Source organism: Mus musculus, chromosome 2, assembly GCF_000001635.26.
Source record: "Mus musculus strain C57BL/6J chromosome 2, GRCm38.p6 C57BL/6J".
Lineage (NCBI taxonomy): Eukaryota > Metazoa > Chordata > Mammalia > Rodentia > Muridae > Mus > Mus musculus.
Genome location: NC_000068.7, coordinates 118,405,175 through 118,422,860, shown reverse-complemented (window position 1 = coordinate 118,422,860; position 17,686 = coordinate 118,405,175). Strand labels below are relative to the sequence as shown.

Below are 17,686 nucleotides of genomic sequence, written 5' to 3'. Positions count from 1 at the left end.
GAGGGCAGAACCACACTTCTTGACTGGTTTCCTGAGGCCTTCTCTTTGGTCTCCTAGGACTTAGCAGCAAAGTAACAGAGGAAGTCTACCACACCTAGGCCACTTCTTACCACTGCCAACGATTCTGGGGTAGATAGGAATGGGAAAAAAATTCTAGAGTATTCCAGGCAGCCTCCCAAAAGTAGTTTGAGAATCAATTATTAAACTCAAGTGGGTTCAGGAGAAGGTGGAAGGCTGTACTAAGGAAGGAGAACACATGAGCCTGGGCAGGAATTCGCCCTGACTCCCTTCCTCACATCTCAGCCTCCCCGCTCCTCAGCTGTACAGGAGGAAAGCAGGACGGAACGATCCCTGTCACTCACTTCTTCAGGAAGTCTTGGAAGTCAGCTGGCAGGTCACTGGGGATGGTCACCGGATACTCCCCACACTCCTGTCCTTGGCTGAGAGACAACAGCAGGAGGCCGAGCCGCCACACATCCCCTTTCTTTCCTGTTTTATAAGGCAGGGCACTGTCACTAAAACGAACTCGAGCTTGCTCAAATACATCCTCCTTGCAAATGTCTGCCAGACGCTTAGAGATGCTGTAGTCTGTTATCTTGACAGTGCCCTCGGCATCTACCAAGACACTGGACGCGCTCAGAACCTTGTGCACCACGGAGTTGCTGTGTAGGTAATCCAGGCCTGCCAGGAGCTGGGCTGTGTACTTGCGCAGCTGGTGGGCGGGGACTGGGCCCGAGTGGCTCAGGTGTGTAGCCAGAGAGATGCCACTGACGTGCTCTGCCAGAATGTCGATCACAATGGAGTCCTCCTCCTCTCTGGAGTTCATCGCAAAGTAGCGGACGATATTTGGATGGCTCAGTTTCACTAGGGAGCTGAATTCTGTTTCTGCTCCTTGAATCTGAGTAGGATATTAGGCAAATGACATTAGCTGGTGTTTCACTCCAAAAGTAAGGTGTGAGATAGACAATACACTTTCAAAGATGGGAAAATAGGATACTATGTCTTGATTTTTTTCCCCTAAACTGATAAATCAACCTGACAGTACATAAAAATGCAAGAAAGTTTAGCTAATTATCAACTTCAATGCCAAAACAGGGTATCCAAATACCATAAAATCGCTGTGTCTTTTAAAAATCAAAATTTTGGGGTATGTGTGTGATATGGTTAGCAGAAAAAAAAAGAAACATATTCAAAATAGAATCTTCTACTAAAAATTATTGTAAAAACAATGGATGTGTAGTTCAATGGTAGAGCATCTATCCAGCAGGCAAGAGACCTTAGGTTTAATTCCCAGCACTGAAAAATATAAATTTAAATATAATATAATACAAAGGAAAAAAATCCTTAGACTTATTATATGATCACCATCCAAAACTAACTACTGATTTTGGTGTGCTTTAAAGTTCTCTTGCTTGGCTGTTTTCTAACTTCTTTATTAAGCAAAGAATAAATAAATAGAATGTTAAGTGTTCCCAAGTCCAGCATTATTAATTCATATAAAATTCTTTTCTCATTAACAGCACTGCACATAAACAAAAGAGAAAAAAAATCCCTCTGATCCCTCAAAAGTCATTATAAAGCAACATTTTAAAAGAGCAGAAAAGATATAAATAATTGCAAACAGCCCAGCTCTGAAGCGGTAACTAATACCAGTAAGGCAGAAATCACAGGGGCCGAGACAGGAGGGTGCGTACGAGGCTGGGGCAGGGTACAGAAGTGGGAGCAGAGTGGAGGCCTGGGGAAGGTGAGGGTCACATGGTCCTCACACTCTGTGGGAGCCAATGGGGGCAGGCTTTTTGCTTCATTATCTACAGTTTGAGATTGGGCCTTTGGACAGCCATGACAAACACTTACTGACATTTTTCTTTCAGTTTTGAATCTAAGACAGGGGCTTCTGCAGCCCAGGCTGGCCTCAAGCTTGCCATGTAGCTTAGGCTGGCCTTGATCTGGTCTTCCCACTCTGTGTTCCACCACGCAGGCTTACCTACCTGCCTTTTGCACTTGTCAATCTTCTCTTTCTCTTGACTGGTAAGGCAAGGGCCCATCTTCTGCCATTGAAGGACCCACTCATGCAGCAAGACAAAGCTGCCCGTGGCTGTTTCCAAAGCATTGTATACCACCTTTCCCAGCTGCTCATCACTGCCTGCAGACAGACAGAAAAGATCACCAGAGCTTGTAAACTGTGTGTGTACTACATGCTAACTATGAAAAGAAACATTTACTGCAATACCTGTCCATTTGTAAGCACTTTTTAACAATTATCAACATAACCCAAGCCTTCAAATCTTAATTATTGTAGAAAGTTCAGAACCGATGATGAGATTTATCACCGGGTGAGAGAGAGAGAAGAGCATCTTACTGGACCTCCAGTGTCGTTCTCCTCTGCAGCCCACCCTTGGGGACCACAGCTGCCCTGTCATCCCACTAACATAGATTAGTGTGCACAGCACAACAGCTTAGTCTAATTTGAAAAGTGGCTTCATCAGAGGCACAAACTCTGTATATGCTCAGCAAAGCCCACTGCCCTGTGTTTTAGAGGGAAAGAACCAGAATGAGAGCTAAGGCTGAAAGCAGTGCACTTAGTTAACTATCAGGCACGTTTTCTCCTTGGGGATCAGAACTGCTATAACATTAAACCCCGCTGTACAAAATTCTCTGTTGCCATTAAAGATTATAATAGCAAAAGAAGAAAGCATCGCTTGTATTTTACTTTGTTTTCCTTCCTCCATGCTTTTTTCTTCTTAATTTGTCTCATCGTAGCATTGAAGTGCCCAGGCCACACAGACCTTAGTTGTAGGGGACACTTTGTGTCCCGCTGTCAACAAGTTAGATGTCAGTAGCACCCCTACCACAGCATCAACTGTCAAACACGCCTGTAGACTGGGTGCGCTCAGTAGTAGAGTACTGGATAAGTGTGTGCTAGGTGTGGGGTTCAGTCCCCAGCATGGAAAACAAGTAGTCTTCAGGTATCACCAAATGATGCCAGGCTACTGACTCATCTCCAGCTTGGAACCACTAATAATATAGTGATCTAGCCCTATGTGTGCATATGATGTGTGTGTGTGTGAGTGTGTGTGTGTGTGTGCATATGATGTGTGTGTGCATGGGTGTGTATGGGTGTGCACAGGATGGCTTGGGTGCTGGTTCCCAGCTGCTGTTCAGGTAGGATCTCTTCCTGCCTCACAGTGCTGTCTAGCCAGTGAGCTCCAAGAATCTGCCCCACCTTCCCAGCACTTATATTCCGAGCGCATGCCATCAAGCTTTGCTTTCTGTTATTTTAACTGTGGGTTCTGGGGTTGGAGTCACGCCTTCTCACAAGCACTGAGCTATCTCCGCAGCTGTACCCTTTTAGTACAAAAAGTCTAGTTTTTCATGATATTGCTTCACTTTCCTAATGAGACAAATAATTTAAGAGCTGTTGATAATTACATTTTCCATTTGAAAAATCAGAACAAAAATAACCTGCATATATAAGACAGTTTTAGCAAAAGTACTTTGGAGAATTATGGCTGAATTTGCTCACCTAGACATTGCATTTGTCAGGCAGTTTTTACTTCAGGGAAATGCTGGCAATTTAGAGATTTTAATGAAAACAACCTAGTTATCTGCTAGTCATAATGACTTATAAAAGTCTTAGCCTAAGCGGTTAAGACCTTACGTTTGAAAACTTGTCAGCTAAGGGAAGCAACTTTAGGATCATGTGTTGAGTAGCTCACTGGAGATGGTGACACCAAGAATTTATGGGATGGACGAAGAAGAACATGGCTCACATGAAGTCTCACTGCATATGTGTGATCCCAGTGCACTGGCATTCATTCATGTATGTATAACACTTATACTTACATGAAACATTCATGTAATATGTGTGTGCACCTACGGGTGTATGCCACAGCATCTGTGTGTGGGTCACAAGACCACTTTTGAGAGTTGATCCTGTCCTTCTACCATGGAGCTTCTGGGTGTCACTCAGGTTGCTAGGTGAGTGCCCCTATCCACTAAGCTACCTCGACGGCACTGTGTGCAAACAGCTTGACATTTTATAATTGCTGGGGCTTTTACATTATAAATTCATTTTGCTACCTTCATATCACCCTTTTCTTGGTGGAGGCAACCCAGAGAGCAAGTATGCTGAGGCTGAAGAAGTGTGAACAGGACACAGACTGAAGCTGTGCTGAGCCAGCAACAGTTACTTATCCAGACAGCTGTCAGCACCTCACCTACAGCCAGAAACATCCTCTAGTCTCTAAACTACAACTTTCAACTGAAAAACAAACATTATATATTGCTTCTCAAAATGGAAATGTCTTATTGGATATTAAAAAATTAATTAGTTAATAGTTTAAAAAAAACCCAGATACTTCATAGAAATTAGGGTCTATTTCCAACGCCAGACCAATTGGAAATTTTATTTTCCAATGAGAAAATAAATAATTTAGTTAAAAAGGTGCATCTAACTGATAAGCACACAGTGAGACTAAGCCTGAGGTACTGTCTTTCTGATTTCCCAGGTTATTGAAGCGGGAGTTTCATGTTGCCAGCTCACAAATTCGGAATGTCTGAATCAAGGACAATCTCAAGTCCAAGGCCAACCACCTCTGCTGGGGCCTATGTCAGCCCTTTGTCTGTGAATCCTAGTCTGTCTAGGCCGCTAGACACAGTCCCAGGTTGAGTGTCCAGACCAGAGGCTCTTCAGATGTTTGCTTTCTGCCCCTTTTATCTGCTGCCCTCTCCTTAGCTGCTCTCTGGTTTATTTGTACCACCTTAAAAAAGGAGGAAAAAAGCTGAAAGCAAGTGAGCTTGACCTCCGATATACTATCCATTAATTCTGGCAATTATAGGATTGAAAATAGAAGTTAACTGTTCAATTCACTACATAGCAGCAAGCCCTAGCAGCTCATCTAGATGGCTAAGAAAGTCAATTTAGAAAACTAGATTTTTCAATAAATAATTAAAATCCCAAATTGCAGAGAACGGTTCATTTCAAGGAGCCACCAGAGACAACTGCCAAATTAAGATGTAGAGAAAATAAGGTGTTTTTTCCGGCCAGGCACAATGTGCCTTGTAGGATAACGCCAAGCAGACGGACAGTAGGTAACTTAAGGAGATTTGGGGGCTGGGATAGGACTCAGTGGTTCAGTACTTGCTTGGTATGCACAAGGATCTTGGTTCAATCCCTAGTAAGTACCAGGAAGGAAAAAGCAGAGATTTGGTTATCAAAGATCACAAGTATCAGGGCTCATTTTGTTTATACACACTTTCTCAGTAACCAGATGCACATGACGCAATACTTAGAACTATCTGTCCGCTAATATATTTCCAAGAGCACAGTTGTATTTCCATATTACATTACAGGAGCTGAGTAGCTTTTCACCCTAGGGCCCAGAATTACAGCTTCCTGCTAGGATGAGGGTCCTCTTCACACTGTGTTGGCTGAGATGTCAACCTGTAGTCCATTCTGGTACATCAGGGTTAACGTTTGTCACTAAACCAACTTAATGGCCTTGGCTAGTTTACTCACCAACACATCTCCCTTTGTGCACCATGAGCTGATCAGGGCTACCCACAGAGAAATGGAGGATGTCACACGAGCCAGGAGAGGGTTCACCACTACACACAGAATACTGACGTTCTCGCCTGAAAAATAAATGTGGACAATGTTTTTTCCTTTAACTTACAGTTTGACACAGGAAATTCTCACCCCTCCTAATTATTAGCCCATTGAGTCCAGTCTCTATGGGGGATGGAGTTGAAGGTGCTAATGGGAAAATGAATTCCTGCCCACTCTCATTGCTCCCTTTTACATATGAATGCCATAAACTCCATTCAGAGTGGTATGCACCAACCACTCCTATTTACACTGAAATTAAAATTCAGATCCTGGTCAGGCAAGAAGGCTCAGCCGCTAAAAGTGCTGTCTTAAAAGCAAGACGACCTGAGTTTGATCCCTGGAACATGGAAGGAAAAAGCTGACTTTACATAGCTGACCTCCAAACAATCACACACCAACAGCAGAGACACAGCATTTCATCTACATAGGAAGCTCAGCCGTCCATCACTGCAGCAAGTTCTACTGGCTGTCCATCACAGTAGCAAGCTCAGCTGGCCGTGGCAGTTTACATTCACCCCTCACTGACCCCATAGCTTCTCACTTCCCAGGCACAGGTGCATTTGCAGAACACTCAGAGGCAGGGGCTCAGAGTCCTCACTGTCCCAGCATGGGCCTCAGCCAGGGAGTGCCCATTCATTCTCTCACTGTCTCTGACAGACACTCCCTGTGACTGTCCCTAAACACTTAACCTCTCTATATTTTTGTTTCTCCTTTCTGTTCTCCCTTCCCTGCCTTCCTCTCTCCTCTCCTCTCTTTCCCCTGCCATGGATGGGGAGCACACGCTGGGAAACTAGATTGCAAAAGCAATGAACAAGTTGGGGGACAGCATACAGTGAGCAGTGAAGGACAGAGCTCATTATGCTTGAACGTTCCTTGGAAAGGCTCTGATGAAGCTTGCTGCAGGAGATCTGCATGGTCTCTAGGAGAAGAGACCCGTTCTTTTACTGAAAACAAGGAGCACAGAGGGAAGGAAGTTCCCAGTCCCTACAGTCTTACCCATAGGTGTCTGGTGCTGGCAGCAGTCTTTAAGTCAACACTGAAGACGGACTGTAGGCAATGCCTCAGTTCCATCCCCTACAGACCTGCTGGCCAGATACTGGCCCACCGGCTAGTCCTTCCATCCTCAATGTTCAATCTGTTCCTTGCATCCCCACACTGCAGGCTGCACTCTCTACACACTTACTCTGGGTCTTCATATTCAAACTAGAGCCCTGTGTTTTCAGTCCAGCCTCTATCATTCATGTCTCTACCACTGCAGCGAAAATAAACCAATACCTTCCTCCTCCACTGTCAACTTCAGTTTTATTTTCTTGTGGTTCTTTGAATTTAGTTGGTGGCATGATCACCTACTGTGTTTTATGAGTCCTATATACCCTACCTCCACCCCACATCTCCTCACTAGCTCCCCATCCAGAGGAGCCTTCAACTTTGGACACCTTCAACTTTCTCCTACATACAGACACTGCTCAGTCATAGCCCAGTGTCTCTGCTTCCAATCCCGAGACTTCTAGCCTTCCTCAACCTTTTCCCTCGTGGGTCTCTTATGCCACCCACATGTCCCACATATTCTAAATGCTGGGGCATAATCATTACATTATAGTTCTGTTTAAGCTTCTTGTATAAATAAGAACACAATGAGATTTTTGGAGAAAAGAATACAAGCAAAGATTCAAAACCATATGCTAGACTCACATGAAGAATCTAGCAGCCCTTGGTATGAGCTCTGCCCTAGCCAGCAAATGGTGCTACTCAGTCCTCTTAGTCCAACCCATCCCAATGTCCTGGAGAGGACAGGTTTGAAGGTATTTTAGAATATTCATCACCACACACTTGAGTCACAGAACACAGAGGTATTAAGTTGGCACTAACCTGGCTAGCTTTCAGAGTGCTAGGAGAAGCTGTGCATGCTACCAGAGAAAAAAGTCACCATTGATCTTGCCCACATCTAAACTCTGTGAGCTACAATAAGGTCAGCCCTGCCAAGATACACATGTTGGTGTAATAGTGGCATCAACATCAGGGAGTAACCAACTACTTTGACTATATTTAAGTCCTACTCCACAAGATGACACCCATACCTGGCACCACTGTTGGATCAAGATTTTGCTAAATGGACATAATAGTAAATCAATTCCTATCAACAGGGCTATACCCAGATTAGTACATATCTCAACCATCATGACAGAAACTTCTCTTTGCAATAGATGCTAATTAGCACAGAGAGCCACAACTGACAAAGGCACAAAGCATCAGTGACCACAATGCTCAGCCCTAAATGGACATCTATATCACATTCTCCTCTCCCCTAGACCACTGTAGAAGAGACGGTGGAAAGACTTCCCCAATGGAGGAGCTAGAGACAAGAACCCAAGGAGCTGAAGGGGTCTGAAGCCCCATAGGAGGAACATCAATATGAACTAACCAGTACCCCCAGAGCTCCTTGGAAATAAACCACCAATCAAAGAAAACACATGGGGGGACATGCGGCTCTAGCTGTATATGTGGCTGAGGATGGCCTAGTCAGTCATCAATGGGAGGAGAGGCCCTAGGTCCTGTGAAGGTTCTATGCCCCAGTATAGAGGAAGGCCAGGACTGGGAATGGAAGTGAGTGGGTTGGGGAGCAGGGGAAGGGGTGTGGGGATAGGGGGTTTTCAGAGGGAAAACTAGGAAAGGGGATAACATTTGAAATGTAAATAAAGAAAATATCTAATAAAAAAATAATTGGTGCTCACGGCTGTCCAAGATCTGCCACCACCAAGGCTGAGAGCGGCCACTAGTTTTAAACCAGGATGCACGAGAAGTCCCATGTGCTAAAGGCTTCCTCACTCTGTGCTACTGGGCACTGGTGGTTTCTAAGGCAGGGCCTAGAGGGCCCTCAGCCCCTCCATCCCTCCTCCTGTGGCCTGGCTGTGAGGTGAGCAGGCTGCTGTGCTGTACATTTCCACTGTCATGTGCTGACTCACTGGAGCCCTAAATAAAATGGGGCCGTGGGACTGGTAGCAGGACAGTAATGACACTTGAGAAGTGGTCCTCTGACTTCCACATGTCCCACTGTGCACAGAACACACACACACACACACACACACACACACACACACACACACACACACACACACACACACACACATTCCCAATAATAAATAAAACTTTAATTAAAAATGAGCTGAAGAACCTATAATATTTAATAACCTCTCCATTCATGGCTTCTGCACTCAAATTCACATGGATAGAGACAATCTCTAAGTAGTAAGAATATGGAGGAAGGAGTGTTCTTCCAGTGCCCTCTGGTGACAGAGGACCTAGGAGCCTACCTCAGAGGGTGTGACTCTCTCCTCTAGGAATGGGTATTTTATACTGAATCCACTTTGGGAAATCCCACACCTCTGTCTATGTTTGTACCTAACTATAGCAGGCCGTGCAGCTCAGTTGATGGAGTGCTTGCCCAGAATACAGAAAGCCCTCCATTTAATTCCCAGAACCCAGTAAACCAGGCCAGGTGTAATCCCAGCACTTACATGGTAGAGGTAGGGGAACTGCAGGGCAAATTTGGCTGCAGAGCAAGTTTGAAGTCAGTCTACATTATCTAAAACCCTGTTTCTCAGACCCACCACCACTGCACAAAAAGAAGTTACACACACAGTATGAAAAGTGAAATTTGAATTGATAGTGATGATTCAGATGGATAAAAAATTTAAATCATTGAATCAAATCAAATTGTACTGAAGGTGAGAGTGTGCAGTGTTGTAGGCTGTTCTGTGGTTTATGACTGGCTTCCTGAGGTACTGGGAGGCAAGCATGACGATGCATGCCTGTTAATCTATCCCTGTGGGAGGCTAAGACCAAGGGCATCACAGGTTCGAGGTCAGTCTGGGCTGTAAGATTTTTGCCTCAAAATAAAGTGAAACAGAGAGCTGGGCTGTAGCTCTGAGGTGGAGCTTAGCTAGCATGTGTGAGGCCCTGGGTTCAAACACCAGCACCACACAGCAAATATGTGACGGTACTTAGAAAGCGTTAAATAAAGACTTGGTTTCATACAGTTAGCTAACAGATGGAGATAGACGTGCTGAGCCGTTGGTGAAGGTTCTATCTGAGCATTCCTGCCGCTCGCCGCAGGCCATTTTATCCTTCCCCATCTTCCACCCTGCATGCGAGAAGGCTGAGGGACTCACCTGGACCTTCCTGAGGAGTATGTCCGGGCTTTACCATTTCCTACAAAGTCAGGAGAGCCTCCATGGAGGATGGCAGCTGCCCTGTGCCCTGCTGGGTCTCTCTTAGAGGCATAGTCCTGGTTTGTCAAGCTAGTGATTTCCAAACGTTCCTAGGAAAGGGAGAATGAAATCCACATTAGCTGCTCATACAAGCGGATGACACGCTCAGCTGGAATCACCCTCTCAGTACAGAATAAATGTTTAATTTGATCGGGAGGTTTTAGTGTCATTTCTGATGATGTGAAAAAATACTGGATCAAGAAGCAGCTTAGGGGAGAAGTCCACAGCCCACCAAGGTGGTTAGGCCACAGTGGAGGAGAGCACGAACCTACAGTCAGGAGCAGAGAAGTGGAGGTGAGCATGCCTCATACCAGCTATGATTCCTCCTCTTACACAGTCCTGGGCCCCAAACTAGGGATTGATGCTGCCCACAGTGGGCCGGGCCTTCCCATGTTATCTGGCAATCAGGACTCTCTCTTATAGATACACCACACACCAAACCTAATGTAAACAATCTCTCATAAGAGTTTCTTCCCAGTGATTCAGGGTTGTGTCAGGTTGACAATAACAGCTATCACAGCTTACAGTGTAACAACCAGACTCAACTTAAAAGGTGCAATGTGCACCAGGGGATAGCTGAACGAGCAGCACAGGAGCTGAATTTTGATCCCCTACATTCCAAAAAAAAAAAAAAAAAAAGATGTGGTGGTGTGTGTGTCACCAAGGAGGCAGGATGGTCCTGGAGGCTCACTGGCCAGCCAGTCTAGACCCTGCACAGTAAGAGACCCTATCTCAAAAAAATAAAGTGGAAGGGGCTCAGGGGTTAAGAGCACTGGCTGCTCTTTCAGAGGACCTGGGTTAGATTCCCAGAGCCACTTGGCAACTCACAACTGTCTCTAACTCTAATCCCAGGGGATCTGATGGCCTCTTCTGGCCTCCTCAGGTATTGCACACTTGTGGCACATGGATGTGCAAGCATGAAAACCACACACTACAAATTACAGATAGAAACAGTGGCAAACCATTGAGGCAGTCGACCTCAGCCTCCACCTGTGTGCGTGAAGGCAGTGTACACATCCAATAGAGTGCATCAACCCAAGCCAACTCTAGGTCAACAAGTGAAGTCCACATCACAGCTTTAAGAGCATGAGATTTTTATGTGCGAGAGCTTAGAATCTGCTTGGAAAGTTAAAAAGACAGGACTGGAGATGATTAGAGACTGGGTGGTTGAGGAGAGAAGAGCGGCTGACAGGAGGCAGTGCAGAGGTAAGATGGGAGGGTGGAGGCAACAGAAATGTCAGATTTGGATTCAGCTTTACCCAGGGCAGACTGGCACTACAGTCCCTTTGTTTTGATATTCGGAAAGACAGCCACAGAAGAGTGTCACCTCTAAGGCTACAGCAGGACAGCAGAAACATGAAAGCTTTGCTTGGGTGTTGTTTCTGGTTGTACCACGTGGGACCCTGCCAGCAATGTCCAGAAAAGAATGAGGAATGTCCCCAGCACATCCAGTTTGTTCTTTAATTTGATGGCGAATCATTCTTTCTATCACCAAATCGAGTTTTAGGAAGGTATGTAAGGTTCCCATTCGCTCTTCAGTAAGAACAAACTGTTTTGTTTGTTTAATAAAAGTTCTATTCCAGGTTAATTAAAATTTCAATCTCCTGCCTTTGGACTCATTTGATAAATTACTGTAATTATATAAACCAAAGTTATTTACAGACAATAGACAACGCTGGATTTTGTCACCTGTTTTGGAAATCTAAAAATACTTGATAAGCAGAGCCCAGTGCTTCTTTATGTTCGCGCTCTGAGAGCGAGGGAGGCTAAGGCAGAACTTCCAAGAGCAGACGGTTAGCTTATGTCATATTATGAATTCAAAGCAAGCAAAGGATACATAGTGAGACCCTGTCTCAAGCCCCTTTTACCACAAATCAGAAAACAAAAGAAACAGACCCCAAACGTAATAAATGAAAGGCCGGAGCTTTAGCTTTAGCACATGAGAGGGAAAGATGTCTCCTGTGGACATTAGGGCTTTTACAAGAGGACACGTAGATCCTTTGGTACAGAATGGACGGCACCTGCTTAGCCATTTCCTTCCTTTTCTTCTCTTCCTTGATCTCCTCTTTCCTTCTCTGAATCTCGTGGAGGATTTCACGTTGCTGAAATAAATCAGACCAGGTCAGACACCAATCTATATAAGAAGGCACCCAGCAGGTCCATTCTGGACTCACATAGCTTTTCAATTTCCATGCCAGGGCCCTCATTTCCTGAGATCTACACATGAAAACTTGGAGTAGCCACGCTCATGTCTGCTGCCAGTGTCTCTGAGCAGCAGGCTTCCCTGTGAGGTACTGGGTTTGTCTTCCTTTTCACTCTTCTAGCTTCAACATCTGCCCATGTGCAGAGGCTGGGTGCAGGGGCTGTTGTCTTCCATGAACTTATACAGGTGTGGTGGAGTTGGACGTTCTCAGAGCCTGGGCCTAGGGTGGCAAAGGCCCAGGTATCACATCAGCCCACCATGACCTTAATATGCCTTCTCACATCATCCTTTTGAGTATTAAGTTATTTTGATCTTCGTCAATTGTTCTTAGTTCCCTACAACTGTAAATTTTATCAAGAGTATTAAGTCATCAGAAATGTAAATAGCAATAAAATGCAAAAAAACATAATCTAAATTTACAGGTAGTTACAGCAGTATACCAAAAAAGACTGTGAGTTAAAGGCCCACTAACATCTAATACTGAGCAACTATGCACTCTAACTGGGGACTTGACATGGTTTAATAGGAGCCAAGCAATATGGGTAAGATCCATCTCAATGGAATATGAGGGATGGAGAATGTTTGCCCTGTCAAGAACAACAACATGCTATAGAAAACACACAGAGGATGTTAGTATAGCATAGGGTGGACAAAATGAGGCAGAAACAAGAACCAGACGTAAGCACCTAAAAGCAGGAAGGGGCTATTTGGAAAGAGGAAAGGTGCCAGAGGATGGAGAAGGAGAGGGACGAGAAAGGATAGCAGCATGGTGAATGTGATCAAAGTATGTCATGTGTATGCATAAAATGCCACTAGGAGACATATTACCATTAAAGAAAGTGGGAGAAAATCCAAGTCTTGAAGTATGAGTAGTAATATCTATAGCAAGAAAGAAAACCAGACTTTCATACCAAGAAATAAACATAAACCCAGTCCTAGATGGGAGTTTAGTATGGATAAGATACCAATTCTTCCCCAAAGAATATGCAAATTTGCTCTAATCAGTCAAAAATCTCAGGAGGCTTATCCGTTTTGTAGAATCTGAAGGGACAATTCCATAGTTCACCTGTGACACTTGGTACATGGCACATGTCTGTGATACCCACACTGGGATACACAGTAAGACCCTGCCTCGGGAAAAAGAACCAAGGTAAGAGAGGGAGAGGAGAGGAAGCTGGGGAAGAAAATGAAGAGCAACAGAATGGAAGAAAAAATAATGGAAGATGAGGGGGCGGGGAAGGGTAGGTTGGCCTGTGAAATATTAAAAACATGCAAAGATTAAAAAAAATCAGAGCATGTGAATACTCAAGAAAATGAACTTAAATTTCCCCATAGATTCTAGCATAGGTAAGCAATTAAGACACACTTCAAAACAGTGGTTCTCAACTTGGGTGTGCAAATCAGATATCCACATCATGATTCATAACAGCTGCAAAATTACAGTTATAAAACAGCAACAAAATTTAATGATGGGGGGTCACCAAAATATGAGGAATGTATTGAAGGGTTGTAGCATTAGGAAACTTGAGAACTACTGTTTTAGAGGAATCCTACAGATCACTGAATGAGGAATGGCTGTGGAATGTGTTAGGGAAACACCTCTTTCTTTTCTTTCTTTCTTTCTTTCTTTCTTTCTTTCTTTCTTCCTTCCTTCCTTCCTTCCTTCCTTCCTTCCTTCCTTCCTTCCTTCCTTCCTTCCTTCCTTCCTTTCTTTCTTTCTTTCTTTCTTTCTTTCTTTCTTTCTTTCTTTTTTAACCTGCACCCACATAAGTACTTACTAAGTTGATCAAGGGGCTAAAAAGAAAACAATTTTAAGTTAAAAATCAAGAAGGAAACCCAGGGTATAAAACATCTTAAAGGATTTTTAAAAGTCAGGAAGCAGTTCCTGCTCAGGAGAAGTTAACAGAAGAATAGAGCTGTTTAGTGACCATGAAAGTAAGTTTAACTCCTGGCTCTTCTACCCACTGGGCATCAGCCACATCTGTCAGTCAGGAGGAAAAAGCCTCCAGATTCAGTGAACTCCTGTACAGGTTGGCAGGCTTAGCGACACAGGAAGTCCAGTCATATGAGCCACTTAGAGAAGGGCTCCAAGCCAGTGATGGCTGCAGGGAGAGAGCTGGGTAGTGTTGCTCAGTGACTTGTAGTGATTTCTCTCACATGAATGCACATTTCCTGAATGAAGTGATGAGTAAGACTCACAGACATACTCATAGTGAGAGTGGGAATAGACACATGGAGGCCTCCAGGCTGGGGCCAGCACTAACAGCTGGTTCTCACCTCCTGCTCCTCCTTCCGCCTGGCCTCCAGCAACCTCTGCTGCTTCTCCTGAGCCTGCCTTTCCAGCATTTCTTCATGGAAAGACTTTGGTGGGGGCTTGTTATGCTCGCTGAGAAACGACTGCACATGGTGTGCCAGTTCAAATATCATCACCTACACATGTAAACAAAACAACCACAAATGATCAGTTGATGGCAAGGGGCAGGGCCTGGAGAGGGACTGCCACCCGGCAACACGATGAGCAGGCAGCCAGACTCACCTGCCGTGCCAGCATTTTGTCACTTTGCTCTGACATCTTTGGAATTAGGTATATGACACAGTCACAGTAGAAAAAGCGCTTAGAGGGCTCACTGAGTCTGTGATCAAGATACATCGCTGCTGAGATAAATAAAAAGTGTCTCTTCTTGTGTATGTGTGTATGTGTGTGTGGGTAAGATCTACTCAAATATACTGTCATTTTCCTAACATCTAATCATCTGTATAAATAAAGCTGAAAACTATGTACAACTGTAGAAAGGGAGTGGCTACCTTGCCAAGTAGAGAGCCTGTTTACTTGACGGTTGGACAGAACGGTCCCATGAGCATCAATCAGTGCTGTCACTTGTCCAGATAGCACACTGATCAGAGGCCCAGAAGCAAGTCTATAGACCTCTCCTTCCCTCCCTTCTGGCAATGAACAAGCAAGAGGCTGGTCAATATGTAAGGAATCAGCCAGACAGAGCCAGGAAGGGAAGGCAACCTCAAACATCCATAGGGGAACAGAGAAAGTCACCTTTCTAGCCTCTGGGCTAAGCCAGAAGCCACAGTAGGGTGGCAATCAATAGTTCAGGGGTTCTGAGACCACACTGACTGGCATCCAGCCCAGGGTACCATAGCCAAGCTGCTTCTGTCAGTGAAGAATGTGGACCGAGGCGCTTTCCCCCACAGTTACCAGAGAGCATTTAAACATCTTACTCTTTCATGCTGCTTCTAAGGGGCCTGAGCATTGATGACGCTTTCCTCGAGAAGCTGTGAGTCTGTTCACAGTTGGCCTTCCCAGAAGTATGTGCTAAGAAAGTGCAGCCTTCGCTCGGTAGAGGTGATATACTTTTTTATTATACCAGAAGCGGTGGTGTTTACTAAATATATCTTGACCTAGGGTTGAGTAATGTCAGTCTAGAGGCTAAGCAAGGGCTAAAATAACATTGGGTAAAGCAAGATGTTCCCACCACTCCCAGAGACCATTTCTAAACCAGAACCAGGCAAGACCACAACTGTCAAGGTTTTGTTCTCATTGATTTAACTTATTAGCACTTTCTGAGCAAGTGAAGTCTGATACAATTTGTAGGACTGCATAAAAGCAAGCATATTCCAAAGTGAGTCTTCCTGAGTGCTTCTCTCCTGTCCATCCAGGGCTGGCCTCAGATGCTGCTCAAGGGCTTCTCCTGCCCTCTTTCCACTCTGGACACCTCATCATGATTCTCCAGAGCATTAGTCTCCAGTCGGCCATGGTTTTAGACAATGCTTTGTCTGTGCCCCTCATGGAGGCCAAATTGTCTGAACACCATAGTTCCCCAGCATAAGATGTTCAGTAAATAACTTCTGACTGACTCAGGGAGGAACCCAGGAGTTTGATTTTATCAGTTAAAAAAAAAAAAAGAATCTTTGGTACACTTTGGATCACTTTCCACGACTAATAAAGGCCTGCTAACACACAGCCAGATGTGTAGTGCACTCCCTGACTAATCCTCAGGAGGCAGAGACAGGCAGAGACAGGCAGATGTCTGTGAGGCCAGCCTGGTTTCTATGTGAGCTCCAGGGCTACATAGTGAGACTCTGTCTCAAAAACAAACAAACAAACAAACAAACAACCCTCCACTCCCCAACCCCCACCAAAAAAACCCAACCAACCAACCAAGATCTACTAATGTAGATCAAAAGTCACTCAGAGGAGTGTTGAGCATGTGGGCACACACCTCTGATTTGGGCCACCAGAGCCATCTAGTGAGACTCTGTCCCCCAGCACCCCTCATCCCCCAAAACATCACTGGGGCAAAGGTGAATGTTCCTAATCATTGCTTTTGGTGCTCCTCCGTGTAGAGAATGAAGCCTCGGTACTTTAACAGGCGGCCTTCAGGGAAGACCCTACCACAGCCAGTCCCTAAGCTTATGCTAACGTTTCATTACACTCCATTTTACTTGAAAACATAAATGAATTCTTTAGAATTGTATTTTTAACTGCCAGGACTTCAGAGCTATGAAGACAAACTTTTGATAAACAGGCTGGACCTGCACAGCACAGTCCCACACTTTATGCCCCTCCAACCCCTTCCCATGAGGATGGCTCCCGTAAGCTTTTTTTCCTCCAGTTTTTGGGGCAGACTCCCACAGCACTCTGTCCACTACTGAGACATGCAGAAATGCTGCCTGGCAACCGTGACTGACAGGCATCGCTGCCCCCACTTCCAAGGCTTTCCAACTTGAAACCATTCCCACTGAATAAATTTGCCATTCCTTGCTCTCCCAGCCCCAGCAGCTACCATTCTCCTCTCTGTCCTGTGAGTTTGACTATCTGGAATAGTCATGGAGTACCTGTCTTACTACAGCCAGCTCATTTCACTTATTCCAACTTCTTTAAGGTTGCACTACGTTGTGGTGAATGTCAGAATTCCCTTCCTATGTAAGGCTGGACAACACTACATTGCACTTTGACCTCCTGGCCTAACTACCTGTGGCTGACAGCTGAGATACTGGGTGGAGCAGACGCTGTAGCTCCCTGGCTGGTGCGCGATCACAAAGGGAAGCAGCCATGTGACTAGGCTGTGCTACTCTGTAGGATGAGTACACCCTTTTTACTCAGGACAGGTTTATCACTCTAGCTTGAAGAACATGTGTGGGAGTATTTATAGCAACTTTATTTATAATAACTAAAAACTGGAAAACTCAATGTATTTCATCTTGTAAATGGCTAAAGGAACATCAAGGTGGAATACTATTCAGTTATGAAATGTAACAATTATTGTTATATTTAACCACTTGGGAAACTCTTCAGAGAACCTGAAAAAATTACCAACCTCTCCTAAGGTTGTATACTGTATGAAAGATCTTCAAATGAGATTATAGAAATGGAGGATGGACTAGTGGTTGCCAGGTATGAAGGAGAGAGTAAGGGAACTGGGAAGAGGCCAAGAAGGACATAGCGTTGAGATCTTTATGGGGATGGAGTTACCCACCACCTTGACCCCAAGCATCACTGTCAGGATGGAGGCTGTGATCATGTACTCAGTGTTGTGAGTGTTACTACTGGGGCAGGCTGCGCAGAGGTGAGTGGGATCTTTCTGTTTTGTTTCC

At 44.8% G+C, this 17,686-nt stretch overlaps 1 protein-coding gene across 7 annotated transcripts in view; it reads right to left on the bottom strand.

Moving 5' to 3' along the window:
* The window catches only part of Eif2ak4 (eukaryotic translation initiation factor 2 alpha kinase 4), an 86,652-nt gene that overhangs the window by 52,374 nt on the left and 16,592 nt on the right, over window positions 1-17,686 (bottom strand). For 3 of the 7 annotated variants that reach the window (XM_006499625.4, NM_013719.3, NM_001177806.1), the window contains 6 exons: window positions 14,357-14,509; window positions 11,898-11,978; window positions 9,778-9,926; window positions 5,519-5,634; window positions 1,989-2,143; window positions 363-898 (listed from right to left, as the gene is read on the bottom strand). In XM_006499625.4, the coding sequence (XP_006499688.1) occupies window positions 363-898; window positions 1,989-2,143; window positions 5,519-5,634; window positions 9,778-9,926; window positions 11,898-11,978; window positions 14,357-14,509 (1,190 nt within the window). The remainder of the gene's footprint in view (window positions 1-362; window positions 899-1,988; window positions 2,144-5,518; window positions 5,635-9,777; window positions 9,927-11,897; window positions 11,979-14,356; window positions 14,510-17,686) is intronic. The other 4 variants (XM_006499627.4, NM_001355383.1, XM_017318909.2 and 1 more) reach the window with 3 other exon arrangements.